Source organism: Mirounga angustirostris, unplaced genomic scaffold (genome assembly GCF_029215605.1).
Source record: "Mirounga angustirostris isolate CCGP_5_RB_7025 unplaced genomic scaffold, mMirAng1.0.hap1 SCAF_13, whole genome shotgun sequence".
Lineage (NCBI taxonomy): Eukaryota > Metazoa > Chordata > Mammalia > Carnivora > Phocidae > Mirounga > Mirounga angustirostris.
In genome coordinates this window covers 14,974,531-14,989,333 of record NW_026991721.1, presented here as the reverse complement: position 1 = coordinate 14,989,333, position 14,803 = coordinate 14,974,531, and the positions used below count along the sequence as shown (strand labels likewise).

The window sequence follows — 14,803 nt, the reverse complement described above, 5'->3', positions numbered from 1 at the left end:
TACTCTTGCTTTCCAGCTCAAAATGCCCCAGAACCACCCCCACCCACCCCCAGCTGCTGACTTTTGCTGTAGGTAAAACAGCACTTATTACTTACACAAAAGTGGAAGAGCAGTATGGTATAGGACTATTTCTGGTGTCATTAGTAATTTTATATTTTTGTTATTATGCTTTCACTTGGTTACAACCAAAGTTATTATAATGTGCAAGTTGCCACTATTTTGGAAAATTAATTGCAGTTTTCTGTTACAATATTATGCCTTCTTCCAATTAGAAAATGAAAGCAGGGAGGGCACACAGGCAGCTTCGTGTTTTGAGAATTCAGCAAAACTTCAGCTCAGCAATCTCCAAATGCCTAACTTAAAAAACCAAACAGAAATGAACAAAAAGCCCTCCCTGGCTCCAAAGCAAGGGAGTCAGACCGAAAATAAGCCCCTGAGGCAGAGTGGCATCCCCAGCCTGGAGGAGGCTGGAATGGACGGAGGGAAGGGAGAGATAAAACATGTGCTCAGTCTTATTTTTCCAGACTTGCCAATCATACTAAAATTGGGAAGACTGAGCCTAGCCTCAGAAGCAGAGAAGGGAAATATCAAAAGGACCCTGATCCTAGAAACAAGGATAAAAATTAAAATGGCTCAACATGGGCGAAGAACAGAATCCAGCACATGGCTATTCAAGGGAGGGCCCCGGAGGGCAGCAACAGCTGAGAAGAGATGGGAGGTGAAGCACAGTCAGCCAAAAAGCCAAGTAAGAGTCTGGTGGGAAATGGAGCCCAAAGGCCACCGTGCCCACAACAAGATTAGCCAAGGATCAGAGCACCATGCATAAAACCACAAGTAAACCTGAGACTGTGTCCCTTCCTTGCTGAGGACGCTGAGGGCAGAGACCTCAAATGAAGAAAGCAGTCATTAAAAACAGCAGTTCTCAAACTCGAGTGCATATCAGAATCACCTGGAAAGCCTGTTTTACAAATACAAACACCTGTGCCCCTCCCGCCCCATTCTTATGTGGCTCTTGAGGCCTCAAGTGCTGTCTGTTTCTGACAAGGACATCTAATGCAGGTTATCCAAGGAGCACAGTTTGAGAAGCACTAATCCAGAGGTCTGAAGAACCGCTCAGAATAAATGCACCAAGGCAAGCCAGCAATTAGCCATTGATTTTCAGAAGACTTTTCATATGGGACTGGATAAGAGATCATCTCTTGGGGAGAGATGTCACTTAGTGGGAATTAAAATAAGGTAAGTCAATGCTCTGGAGGACGTTCTCCTGGGACTGTCTGTTGGCCCAACAAGCTCACCTCTCTGAATATTACCATAGTGAATTCCAAGAGGTAAGACTAAAATGAAGGGGGATTTTGAGTAGAGAAGCTTGAGGACAGGCCCATCACCCACAAAAGCATTCCTTTGAAGACAGAGCTTGACATTACAGATGGACACACCCACCTATACTTACCTGTGCAGAGAGGGAGATGCTCTACTGTCCCATTAAACCCTCGCTCCCTGTTCTCAGACAAAAAGGCACTTCTTGCCTTAAACGGTGGTACAGCACAGCTATCCAAAAAAGCTGGTGTCTTCCCTTCCACCAATGACTGAATTCAGGGACATTTGCTGAATGCTTTGGTGCCTCTGGAGGTAAGGGGCAACCAAGACCTGGAAAACCAGAAACCTTTCTGTAGCGCAGGGGTTTAAAGTCAGACTTGGTGGAAAACGGTAAGCAAAACCTTGCTCAGAAGGCTGGATCCTGTCTCTTGGGTGAGAGGAACACTTCCCAAATGGGAGCTTTCTAGTTACTTCAGCTCCCTAAGTGGCAGATGGTGCCTACTGAGAATCAAAAAAGCCTCACTAGGAGGCCTGAGAAATAGCTCTTGTCACGAGGCATACAGCAGCTGGCTAGCCGCCCTGAGCCCCTTAGCAGGACAGCAGTGGATTACCACACCTCCTCAGCAGACTCCTCCAACTGCATTCCCTGAGCTGCCAGCCCCATATGTGACAACATCTTGGCTTCCGCCCTGTAGCTGTTTGCCCTCAGCCAGATGTTTCTAGCTACTTATGGGAAGGAGGAACCTTGCTAGGATGGAGGACTGGCAGGCTGGACCCGGGAGTTGGGCAGGAGCCCTGGCTTCCGGAAGAGGCTGGAGATGTCCATTAGTGTTGCCGAAATCAGATCCTGTCTCTTAATGATGATAAACAATTATTTCACAATTAGGCAGGAAGGGTTTAGAAGAACAGCTTTTGGGACCAGGATTCTAGGTAGTGAAAGGCAGACACCAGGTACTTTTACCATCCAAATCTGCTGAGGAGAAGCAAAATAATATGTAAACTAAACCTCAATGTCCATCCTCAAATATCTAGGTAAGAAAACAGGCCTGTGAACTTCATGATGTCCTCTCCCAAGCACCTAATACCAGATCCTTCCAAAGTCACCTGGGATTCAGAAATCGGGACTTTCCTGTCAGTATGATGTCAAGAGCACACAGACTGCCTGCTTCTACCCTTTCAGGGGCTTCGTGGAACATGCTGTCACCTATCACTGGTTCTGCTCGTTATCCCCTAGAAATGCTAAGGAGGACGCTTTTCTTGAGATTCTCTTCCATTCATTCAGCTTCTCCTAAATGTCAGGTTCCTTCTTAGGTACTTGGACTTCATAAACATGGCACAGATATGGTCTACACTCTCGAGGAGCTCACAGTCCAAAAGAGGAGAATGACATGGAAACAAGTTAAGTGCAATCTGATGTGATGAGTGTTAACATAAGCTCGGGGGAACCAAGGAGGGTGGTGGCACAAGGAGGGAGTGATTTAGAAAGGTCCCGCAGAAGGGAAAGAGCTGCCAAAGTCAGGTTTGGGGGACGGAGGGGCAGGTAGAAGGCACACTGGCAAGAAAGGGCCTTCTGAAATTCAGAGTGCTTGGAAAGTGACTCAGTAGAGTCAGACAGAGGGTCCCTGTAGGAGATGGGAGGAAGAGGCTGGTGACCACCACGCTAGGCCACCCACTTTCTGTCACTTTCTACATAATGGATCCTATCGCTAGCTTTTTCTTTAAAACAAATGCTTCCATTCCAGGCATCAAGCATCTACATGCATCGCACTAAATGAAGGGCCCTGGGGGATATGTCCCTAAGGAGCTTACACTGAACCTAACTGGGCAGAATAAACATACATACCACTCAGCTAAAGAAAACACAAAACAACACATAAACAAGTGCATAAAACTATAAATGGCACAACACAAAGTGCTAAGGGAATTCACAGGTTCTTAGCTTGAGACAGAGCTTAAATACCATCTAATTAGAGAACCATTCAAATGCTCAATTCCCCTTGGCAAAAGCAAATGAGCCCCCATGGGAACTCAGAAACCAGTATGGTTGAGTCCAGAAGGCCACTAACCCCACGATGCCCAGAAGGCTTTTATGGCAATACAAGAGAGGTCCACCTCAGACAAGAGAGGGTCCCAATAGGACCTTCTTCTGCTAATAAAATGGATGAGACGGTTAAGAGCATAGCAGCTATGCAAAGGCCTCATCTTCCAACATGATTACAACCCACAGAAAAGAACATTTCATATTATATATCACTTTTTATAGCTTGCTTCCTCAAAAAAAAATTTTTTTTAATAAGCATAAATATTTCATTGTGTCCTTCATGTATCTCCAGACCAAAGGTCTCACACTGAGGTAAGGAGGTATTCAGTTTGGGCTTCATCCAAAGATACTTTCAAGCCTCTCGGGAGCTCAGCTCAGGAACTAGGGTGTGAGAAAGCTCCTGCCTTTTAATAGTCCAGAGCTTCTAAAAGTGAAGCCTGCTGGTCACAGATGGGCTGGACAGCAGTCTTTCGTACTCCTTACAAACATGCTACCTCTCACCCGGGTTGGGAGGTCACACCATTAACCTTCACTACCCTGCCAAGTCTGGAGAGCTGCCCTACAACGGAGGCATGAGCCATGGCACTCACCCTCATGGAGGTCTCGCCACCATGGGCCTGCTGCAGCCTGAAGACCTGGGCCACCATGTGCTCTGTGGAGGGATGCAGCAGGATCCTCCTCGAGGCCAAGCCCACCATTACGTATCGGCCCATTGGGGACAGGCTCACCGAAATGGCATTGGGACCTGAGAGCCAACAGAACAGAGAGACGTTTCCCAGAGTTCTTGCCATCACAAGGAAATAATGTTCCCTCTCAGTCTTTTTCTCTTATTTCCAATTTGCATCTTTGGTTACCCAGGGGCTCTCTCACAGGAGTGCAGTGAGGAGGACAATGAGAAGGCATGTCAAGTACTGAGTACAATGTATGACATACAGAAAGTACTTGACAAATGCTAACCATTGCCATCACAGCACCATATCTTAAAAAACTGGCACCATACTGTAAATAGTACTTTGAAATCTCCTATTTCCACTTCATACGTAATGACCATTTTTCCACCATTAAATATTCTTCTATAAGAGCATTTTAAAGGCCAAATGGTATTCTGCCCTGTCTGTGCATCATCATTTATTTAAGCAATTCTTCACCATTTGACATTTTTCTCTATGATAAGTAACACTGCTGTGAACATCCTTGTAGATAAATCTTTGTATAGTTTTCTGATTATTTCCCTAGAAGTGGGATTGCTGGATCAAAGAGAACATACACTTTTAATCCACAATACCAAACTGCCTTGAAGTGTAGGAGTGTGCCAAGCCGTGACCAAAGCTCCTCCTTTATCCGTGGCCGTCACAACAGGAGCGTGTTGGTGACGCTATTATGGCAGGAAGGACTCTTACTCTGAGAGTCTTCTGCAATGCTACCAGCCAGGACTCCTGCAAAGCCATCTTCCTCTGGCCTGTGCCCCAGGGAAGCAGGGGCAGGCTATGACCATTACTCCTTCCTAAGCTGTGCCTCACCTAGGAATGCCCATGCCAAGGCATCAGCGTCCCTCTGTCGCTAGGTTGGGCTTCCTATCCCTTACCAAATCGCTTGGTGTAGAGCATTTCACCCAGGTTATGGGGGGCCAAGGAGTACACTGCCAGGATGCCTTCATCAGGAAAGCCCCTCTGGCTGCTAGGGATGAAAGCTGCCAGGAGCTGGCCATCTGCAGAAATGTCACAGCTGGCGTCATTGTAGATCTTGCAGTTCTGCACCAGCACATTCACGGAAGCTGCATCAGACAAAGAAAGAAAAGAGGGTAAGAAAGTTTTGGAGTTGATGGTGTAAAAAATTCTGGGCCAAGAAATTCTGGGGCCTCTCTAAGGGCCTGAACCCTCTCTAAAAATGCTGAAGTCCACCCTGTCAATCAAACTAAAATGTCATGAAACAAGGAACACAAGAGGCAGGAAAGAGATGTGTCTTTTACCACTTTAAAAGGAAACAACAGATAGTCAACACAATCACAACCACCTGCTGAGTCTCAGCTCACACTTAGGAAACATCATTTGAGAGAGATAAGGAAAAAGTTATTAAAAATTGTTCCTGGAGAGCTATTCAACAGCTGTTACTGTCCAAAAGATCAAAACTAAGATGAATGAAAATGCAAAACCACTGATTCCAAGAGAAAGGTGATCCAGGTAAAGCTTCCTTGGGGTGAGAGTCTTACTGCATAGCTGCTATGCGACCTCGGAGAAGGAAGTCATTTCATTAGTTTGTGTCTTATTTTCTCATTCCAGAGAAATGGAACAGTTAGAGACTTCAGTCTTCTGGACAGCTCCTTGCTACTACGAATCCCTGATGCCACAAGAGAGGACAAAGAGAAACACATCCCAGCTGTGGCTGGATGGCTGGAACTCTTCATTTCTCACTACGCTCTAGGCCTTATCCATACCATAAGCAAGCATCCAGGGGCAGCAGCCCCAGCCTGTACTTAGCAGCTACTAAGAATTAAGCCCAGGATCAGCGAGGCAGCAGGCTCAAGGGAACAGGGTAGGGATAGGGGTGGTGGAAGAATGTGTCAGTGGGGATGGGGAGATCCCGTTCCACATGACTAATGAGACGTTGGCCAGCACTGCGTCTGTGCCTGCAGGCTTTGTTTTGATTTTCATTCGAGTCTCCAGTCTCCGAAGCCCACTGTATAATTCCCTGCCAGGAGAAAGTGGCTTACCCTTGAGGTGAGCCTGGGAACAGAGTGCCCAAACCGTGGGCACAAGCAGAACAGCACAACAAAGGGACCAAAGGGACCAAGCTCCTCTGGGCTTTGTCTCACTTAGATCTACTTCAAATGTACCTGCAAAGAAACTTTTTGGTCCTTCTCTTATTTTAGAGATTACCTGGATGTCCACTGTCAAACACATTATGGTTTAAAAAAAAGGAAGAAAGATAGAAGAAGCCAAGCTCAGTGGCCTTCATCAGATTCCAGGTGATCTATTCCAGGAAGCCCAAGTGCTTGCCTTGGAAGATCAAGGGCAAGTTTCCCCAGGAAATTACTTTAAGGAACACAAAACAGAGAACTGCTTTTCAGGGGCCTGAGGCTTAGGGGCTCAGGGACTCAGTGATTTCTAACACTCAAATTCATCTTCCTTTCCCTGTGTGTTGCTAATGAAGCCACAGAGATGACAAAGTAGATCAAAAAAGACATCAGAACACACTGATTAGGCTATTGTGCCAACTCTCGGGGGCTCACACCTACAGCACCATTACACATAACACCGAGAAGGGACCACAAGGATGGCTCTGTTTGCTAACTAATAAAATAATGACATCCAAATATTCACTGCTATCACCATTAGGGCTCTGTACTGCTCAACTTCCAACCCACCATCTGCTCTACCCTGTGTGGCTAGATTTATCTAGTTAGCACTGAGACCGTCTGCTCCTTACTCAGGGTCCCAAGCCTGGTGCCAAAAAGATGACAATCTTTTCCTCCTTCCCTGGATTGACACATGATTCCAGTTGGGGATATATAAAAAAGGTGGGGGGAAGGAACGGGGGGAGGCGTCAGGAATGAGTCCATCTTGATTTTCTAACCTCGAGGCTGGGACAACCTTCAGAAAGATAAAAAGAAACTGAAAACTGAGACCATAGCCACCAAACTTTAAGACAGTTTTGCACAATTACCATTTATTCCACATTTAATGTCTCAAAAATGCACGGTGGGTATTGTATGAAAGTATGCTTTTCTTTTCTTTTCTTTTTTTTTAAAGATTTTATTTATTTATTTGAGAGAGAGAGAGCACATGAGAGGGGGGAGGGTCAGAGGGAGAAGCAGACTCCCTGCCGAGCAGGGAGCCCGATGCGGGACTCGATCCCAGGACTCCAGGATCATGACCTGAGGCGAAGGCAGTCCTTAACCAACTGAGCCACCCAGGCGCCCGAAAGTATGCTTTTCTATCTTGCTGTTATGATTTCACTCATGTGTGTTAACATGCAACTCCGTCAAACGTGTCGAAGCCTACAGTAACCCTCAAAGCTCACCACTAAAGTAAAAAAAAGCATTTAACTGCTTACTGCCAGATTAATTCCTAAGCAGGGCCAGGGTGGGAAGGAGAGTACAAGTAAGGTGTTCCTTTTTCTGGAAAGCTTGGCTCTAAACCCCTGAAAAACTGGGCATATAGACAAAAAGTATTTTGTCAGCCTCCAGTCCAGGCCGCTATGTTTGTGTTTACTACATTATGATGATTTGGAATCATAATGCCACCTCCCAAATTTCGTCCCCTCCCCACCAGCCCCACCCAGTTTCAAAAGTGCTCCCAGTCATTGTGGTGAGCACACAGACAGACATGCAGATGACAAATGAAAAGAGAATGATGACAATTCGAGCACAGCTTCTCCGGCAGCAGGTTTAATTGCAGAAACTGTGCCGCTAGTGATCCAGGGTCTCACTCCTGCCCTAATGAAGGGGATGTGGCAGGCACACTGTGATTTGGTAGCTTCGTTTCTGCGAGCACTGGGTGGTGTGTTTACAATTTCATTTTTCTTTCAAAGTTCCAATTAGCAGCTTACATTTGCCGCTCGTTGTCTATTAATTTCCCATGCGGAAATGGAAATGTTCAGTTACAATGGTGAGTGGTCACCGCTCCAATTCACTTGTGCCACTTCTCATAACGCTGCAATTTCGATGAGTTAATTTACACAGGACGAGATTTCTTGGACCTGTTTACTTGTTTTCTTGGGCCCTAGGAAAGTAATGCAAGGCAAACTCACTCTTTTTGGCAAGGACAACTCACTCTTTTTGGACTCAACAATAATGTAAGCAGGTAGAGAAAACGGTAAAGTGAAATAAAGCCTAAGACACTAGCAACCCACACAGCACTAGAAATCTCTGTTCTGCTCCCTGCCTGGCCCTCCGACACTGCTTCTCAAGTGTTAGCATGCATCAGAGTCACCTGGAGGGCTTACTAAAACATGGAATGTTGGGGTGAGGCCTGAGAATTTGCCTTTCTAACAAGTTCCCAGGTGTCTCTGATGCTGCTGGTGTGGGACCACACTGGACAACTGCCACCTTACCAAACAGTCCTTGATCCCTGAGCCGTAGCTCCAGCAACCTGCCCTGCACTTAAAGGCAAAAACACATGTGGGGAAGGGTGATGGGGCAGCTCAAAATGGAAATAAAGGTTAGGAAAGAAAGGATTTTTCAAATCAAAGCTGCTTAAGAGCTTCAGGGGGCAGCTCCAGGGGGAGAAAAAATGATGCAGAAGACAGCAGGAAGCCATGTTCCAGACTCTGCAATGTAATCTCCTCCTAATTATAAATGATTTCCAAGTGAAAATGCCCTAGCAGGGAATGGGAGGGGCTAGAAATACTGATGCCTGGAGGAGCAGATGGCTCTGCCTTCCTATCAGCTCCATAAATTATAAACAAACACCTTGTACAAAGATCGATTTGTAGCCTGTTGCTGGCTGGTCAGATGAGGCCATGGGAGTGATTAGCAGTTGCAGTGCTTTTGTAAATATATTAGATACTGATTTGGAAAACTCGAAGGGGTTTAAATCAGCAGGAAAATTGCCTTTCGGCTATCTCTGAGCCCCTCAAGTTGCAGAATAAGACCTCCTGCACAGTCCTCCGGATGACACTACAAGCCCTCCCCACAGGCAGCAATCACTACATCTCCTGCGGTGCAGTCTGCCTTACACCATTCAGCTGCGGGGTTTCTGAAGGCTGGTGCTGGCAGGGCACCCGAGTGACCAATGCTCTTTACCAGTAAGAGCTCACTCTTAAAAACCAGGGTGAACCCAATGAGCTACTTTTTCAGGAAAGTGTTCTTGAAATTATCCACATCTGTGAGGCCTTTTCATAAACTTCTAATTTACAGAGAGTAATTCATTAATGGTGCATCCTGAGAGAAACACGTGGAAGGAATTTTCAACTAACTCCAGAGAAAAGTTAAATACAATTCAGATAAGTCAGATGACCAGCAACATAGTGGCTGCTGAACACATGAGTAAAACTCAAGCCCAGTGGCTCCCAGGCACGGGTTGTGCCAAGGCCAAAGGCTACCCTCCACTAAGAGGTACGTGGTGTTCAGAAATGAATCCTACAGCAAAAAAGATTCCCTACTTACTTTTCTCACAGCTGAATCTGTCAAGAGTGAAGCTGCCAACTGTAACTAGACTTTATTCAGACCAACCAGCAAACACAGTTAAGAGCTAATGACAGGAAACTCAGATAAAAGTGACTGTCATTCTAGAGGGTAATACCACTGAAAGGAACATTGGCTATCATCGGACATATATGCCCTAAACTCCCAGAATGCAGTTTTTCTTCTAAGGTCAAAACTAAGAAAAATAGGGCACTATTAAAAAGCAGAATTCTAACACCATGCATGAGCCAAACTAGTCCTCTGGTTGCACATGATGCTCTCTGATCAACTCAGGCTTTACAAGAGTCAGGATCAAAAGATGTAAGAAGAAACACAGAAGGGGAATTATAGGAAGTTGTAGTTGGAACAAGTTGAGGCTTATACAAAACATGTTAAGGACAACCAGAAAGGGCATCAAAGCTATGCTAGCAGCATATTCAATGCCTGTATTCTAAATATTTTGCGTTTCTAGCAAGGCAAATGATCTCCGACTGGGTAGAAACAACATGCTTGAGAAGGATGGGAAGCCCATTACAGATAAGGCAACAGGGTGAGAGCAACATCTTGTTCACATGAACATCACTCTCCAGAGAGGAAGACTACATACCTCAGAGTAGTAAAGACGGGGGCAGGTGGGAATTTAGAGTTATGGCCATACTCTCAAAGAATCATGGTGCAATTTTCTCGAAAAAAACATGATGAAAATAGCTAGCACTCACTGACCATTTACTATATGTCAGGCACTGTTCAGAATGACTAACTTTATTAACTAACTTAATTCTCATAATAACCCTATGAGGTTTGCACTATTAAATTCTCATTTTATAGAAAAGGAAATGAAGGTGGAGAGAGATTAAGTAACTAACCAAGGTCACACTGCTAGAAGATGGCTGACCAGGGATTCAAACCCAGATAGTGCAGCTTAAGAGTTCACGTGTCTAACCATCACAGGACAGTTGACAGAGAAAGTTATCAAAGAACTACCTCCCGCTACGCATGCAAAAGCAAGCAAGCAAGTGAACAAGCCAGCAAGCATGCATGCATGCATCAGGCCCAGACCTTTAAAGCACAAAAAGTCTAAGTAATTCCAATTCTATTTAAACTGTTCCAAAGAAAAAAAAGAAAAACTTCCAAATTATATTTATAACACAAGCATAGTAACATTGATACCCAAATCCATAGATTTCATAAAAAAGAAAAGCCTGGACAGAGCCATCTCCCTTACAAATATCAGTGAAAAAAGTTTATTAGCAAGCTACAGGGAAGGAATTTTACACTAAAGAACCAGGTGGGGTTTATTCAAGAAATGTAAGGATGGGTTCAATATTACAGAATCTATTAACATAATGATTATACTATTAGGTCAAAGGAGAGGAAAAAAAACATACGATCATCTTCATAGATACTGAAAAGTCATGACTAAATTCAATATCCATTCTTGATAAAAACTCTTAATAAAATAGAATAGATGACTTCCTTAAAATGATAAACTAGTTCTAGTTCAACCTAAAAGCCGGCAATATGCTTACTGGGAAAAAGCTAGGGGCGCCTGACTAGCTCAGTCAGAGGAGCATGTGACTCTTGATCTCGGGGTCATGAGTTCAAGCCCCACGTTGGGTATAGAGATTACTTAAATAAGTAAAACTTAAAAAAAAAAAAAAAAGTACTGGGAAAAAGAAGTTTTCCCACTAAAATCAGGAGCAATATGAGGATGACTGCTATTATTTTATTATTTATTATTATTATTATTTTGATGGTAGCCAAAGCTAACAGACAAGAGAAAGAAATCACAAATGTAAAACTTAGAATGGAGAAGGTAAAATTATCATTACTTACAGATAAAAAACCTAGAACACCCAGGAGATTTACCTGAGTAACAACTACAATTAGTAAACAATTCAGTAAGATAGTAGTAGGATTTTAAAAATAAGCTTTTGACAGTAAACTAAAGAACTGTATAGGATCTAGGGGCGCCTGGGTGGCTAAGTAGGTTAAGCACCCAAATCTTGATTTCAGCTCAGGTCATATCTCGGGGTGGTGGGATCAAGCACTGCATCAGGCTCCATGCTCAGCAGGGATTCTGCTTGGGATTCTCTCCCTCTCCTTCTGCCCCTCCTCCTGCTCGCCTGCATGAACGCGCGCGCTTTCTCTCTCTCTCAAATCAATCAATCAATCAAAGAATTGTAAAGGATCTATATGAAGAAAACTTTAAAACATTCCTAAAACACAACAAAAACTTGTGGAAATGGAAAATCATGCCATATTCTTAAATCTAACCATAAAGATATTGAATCTCCTTCAGTTAATTTACAAATTTAATGTGACTGCAGTAATTATATTAATAGGATTTTTTCAGGGGGGTGAAGGGAAGAAGCAAAATAGTCCATACAGGGAAACAAAACTGCTTGAGCAAACAGGAAAATTTGGATTCAAAAAAATAACAAGAAGAGACGGGTCCTACCAGATTCTATAACACAATGCCTGAAAACTTGAATCCCTGTAGTACTCTCACATGAATAATCAAACGGATCACTAGGACAGAATGGATAGTCTAGAAATACATCTGAATATATACAGGAAAGTAAAAATAGGATCAAAGTGACATCCCAAATCAATGGACACAAATGAATTAGTCTATAAACTGGTTGGGACAAATGAGTAGCCATATGGGGTAAAAGTTGGTTCATATTCTGCTTATTTGGGACTAGGTTAAACTTCTCTGAATCAAAGACTTAAAGGTAAAAAAAACTAAAATAGAAAAGTACTAACTGATCTCCTAATGATGACACAAAACCTGGGAACCATAAATGGAAAGTTGGATAATTCTGACTACTTAAAATAAGTTCTATGACAAAAATAACCTTCAGCAAAGTCAAAAGAAAAATGACAACTAGGAAACTCCTTTTGTTCGTTAATTTTCTGATTTAGAAAGAGCTCCTGTAGAACTGGTAAGGAAAAGATCAGCAACACAAAAAAAATAGGTAAAGCACAGGGACCAGTCAAGAAAAGGCAATATACACGAGCTAAGTGTGTAAAGAGGCACACAACCTGGTTTGTAATATGATAAATACAAATTTAAAATACCTGCATACTATTTTTTACCTATCAGATTTGCAAATATCCAAAAATATGGTAACACAGTCTACAAGCAAGAGTTTAGGGGGAACAGGCATTCTCATAAACTGCAGATAAGAGTATAAGTTGGCATAACCCCTACAGAGGGTGACTTAGCAGCATTTACCCACATCACAGATGTATGTACTCTTCCTAACTACACTTCCATTTCTAGAGATTTATCCTACAGGGATTTATCCTGTGGATAATCTTGCACGGGTGCAAAATGACAAACTGCAACATGTTTTGTATAGGAAAGACCGAAAACAATTTAAAAGTTCCTCAGAGAAGACTAGTTGAAAAATGACTGATTAAAAGATGGAACCCAGGGGCGCCTGGGTGGCTCAGTCGTTAAGCGTCTGCCTTCGGCTCAGGTCATGATCCCAGGGTCCTGGGATCGAGTCCCACATCGGGCTCCCTGCTTGGCAGGAGGCCTGCTTCTCCCTCTCCCGCTCCCCCTGCTTGTGTTCCCTCTCTCGTTGTGTCTCTGTCAAATAAATAAATACAATTAAAAAAAAAAAAAAAAAAGATGGAACCCAGAGATTCCACTTGGACAATGGAAAACTAGACAGTCATTAAAAAAGAAAGAGTAAACTCTTTATATACTGTACGTAAAGATCACCAAGATATACGGTAAGTACAGAAAGCAAAGTGTAGAAAGAAGAGTGTAGAGTGTAGAGTGTATAACATGTTACCATCTGGGTTAAACAGAAGATGGAAAAACATACATTTGCATTGCCTATATATATATATATATATATACACACACACACATACAATATCCTTGAAAGGATACACAAGAAACTGCTAATTGTGGTTGCCTCTGGGGAGGAGTGGCCTATAGCTGAGAGCAGAGTTGGGAAACTTTTTACTGTCTATTATTTTATAGTCCAAAATTTTTTGAATGGTGAATGTATTTCAGATTATAATTAAAAAAAAAAAACAAAATAACTGGAAATAAATTGTGGCAAAGAAGATCTGGGCCAGAAATCTGGAGATGAGCAAGCAAACCTGGTATTCAATAAAGGAAAAAGTAGATTGCAGTTGATTCCCAGAAGAGTTAAAGAAAAGATTATTGAACATGTGGCTTATAAGCACTTAGAAAGAAAGAAATGATTGCTACTGTGGTTTCACTAAGATCAGGACATGAAAAATTAACCTCATTTTCATGGTCTGATAAGGATACCAAGACTGGCATATCGGGAAACACCACAGACAGAGAATATCTTGATTATTTTAAGGCATCTGACAAATTCTTACAATACCTTGCAGACAAGATTAAAAGGGAAAAAAAAAAATGTGGGCTTCAGTTGTGAACACCAGGCCAGGGTGCTAATTCAGGAACCAAAGTTGACACAAGAGGAAGTCCACAGCAACATCACACAAGGCCCAGTACAGTATCCTAACTGATCGACCATTTTTCCTAGTAAACCAAAGGAAGAGAGAGAAAGTGTATTTATCAAATTAGTAGGTGATGTAAGACTGAGAGAAAAGGACTGAATCCAAAGTTCAAAAAGACATTGAGAGGGAGGAGCTAGGAAGTGCAACTGATACTATTAAGATAAAATTTAACAGGAGCAAATCCAAACCTGTTTTGGTTTTTAAAAGATTCAAACTGCACAAATAAACAGAATGGTAGAGCCTCGATTTCTTAATAATTATCTAGGGATTTGAAGGGACCGAAACTGAATAGTGGCTTCAGGAAAAGCTGCTGAAATCTCAGGCTGAATTAACACTGTCCAAACCACCACTGCGCTATGTACTGGACAGCTCCCATCTGGAGTTTTCTATTCTGTTCTGGTCCCCCAAAGTCAAACGGGAAGGTGAACAGAACTGTCAAGGATTTGGAAACCAGATCAGTAAAAGGAATCTCAGGAAGAAGTCTGGCCTGAGAAGAAATATTCAAAGGGAAATGACAATTTATCTTCAAACAGCTGAGAACCATCAGAAGAGGTATCATTAGACATATTCTATGGAGATTCAGAGGTAGAACCAGGACCAACGGGAGGAAATAACAGCAAGGGAACAATAACAGAAGCTTATCAGTGAAAGATCAGGCCATCTCACCAGATAGTGTGACCTATCACTTTAAGTATTTAAGCAGAGGCTAAACTGCTACTTCTAGGAATGTGCAAGTCCTTCATTAGATAGAAATTGAATTAAGTTGTCTAAAATGCTGTGATGGGAGACACCTGGGTGGCACAGTT

At 43.0% G+C, this 14,803-nt stretch overlaps 1 protein-coding gene across 19 annotated transcripts in view; it reads right to left on the bottom strand.

Moving 5' to 3' along the window:
- AMBRA1 (autophagy and beclin 1 regulator 1) overlaps positions 1–14,803 on the bottom strand; it is a 173,684-nt gene that overhangs the window by 26,128 nt on the left and 132,753 nt on the right. For 18 of the 19 annotated variants that reach the window (XR_010406875.1, XR_010406873.1, XR_010406872.1 and 15 more), the window contains 2 exons: positions 4,944–5,132; positions 3,949–4,103 (listed from right to left, as the gene is read on the bottom strand). Coding sequence is in view for 15 of the 19 variants with exons in the window: in XM_064576526.1 (XP_064432596.1) it covers positions 3,949–4,103; positions 4,944–5,132 (344 nt within the window). In the remaining 4 variants the exon portion in view is untranslated. Of the gene's footprint in view, positions 1–1,450; positions 1,648–3,948; positions 4,104–4,943; positions 5,133–14,803 lie in introns of all 19 variants that reach the window. The other variant, XR_010406874.1, reaches the window with a different exon arrangement.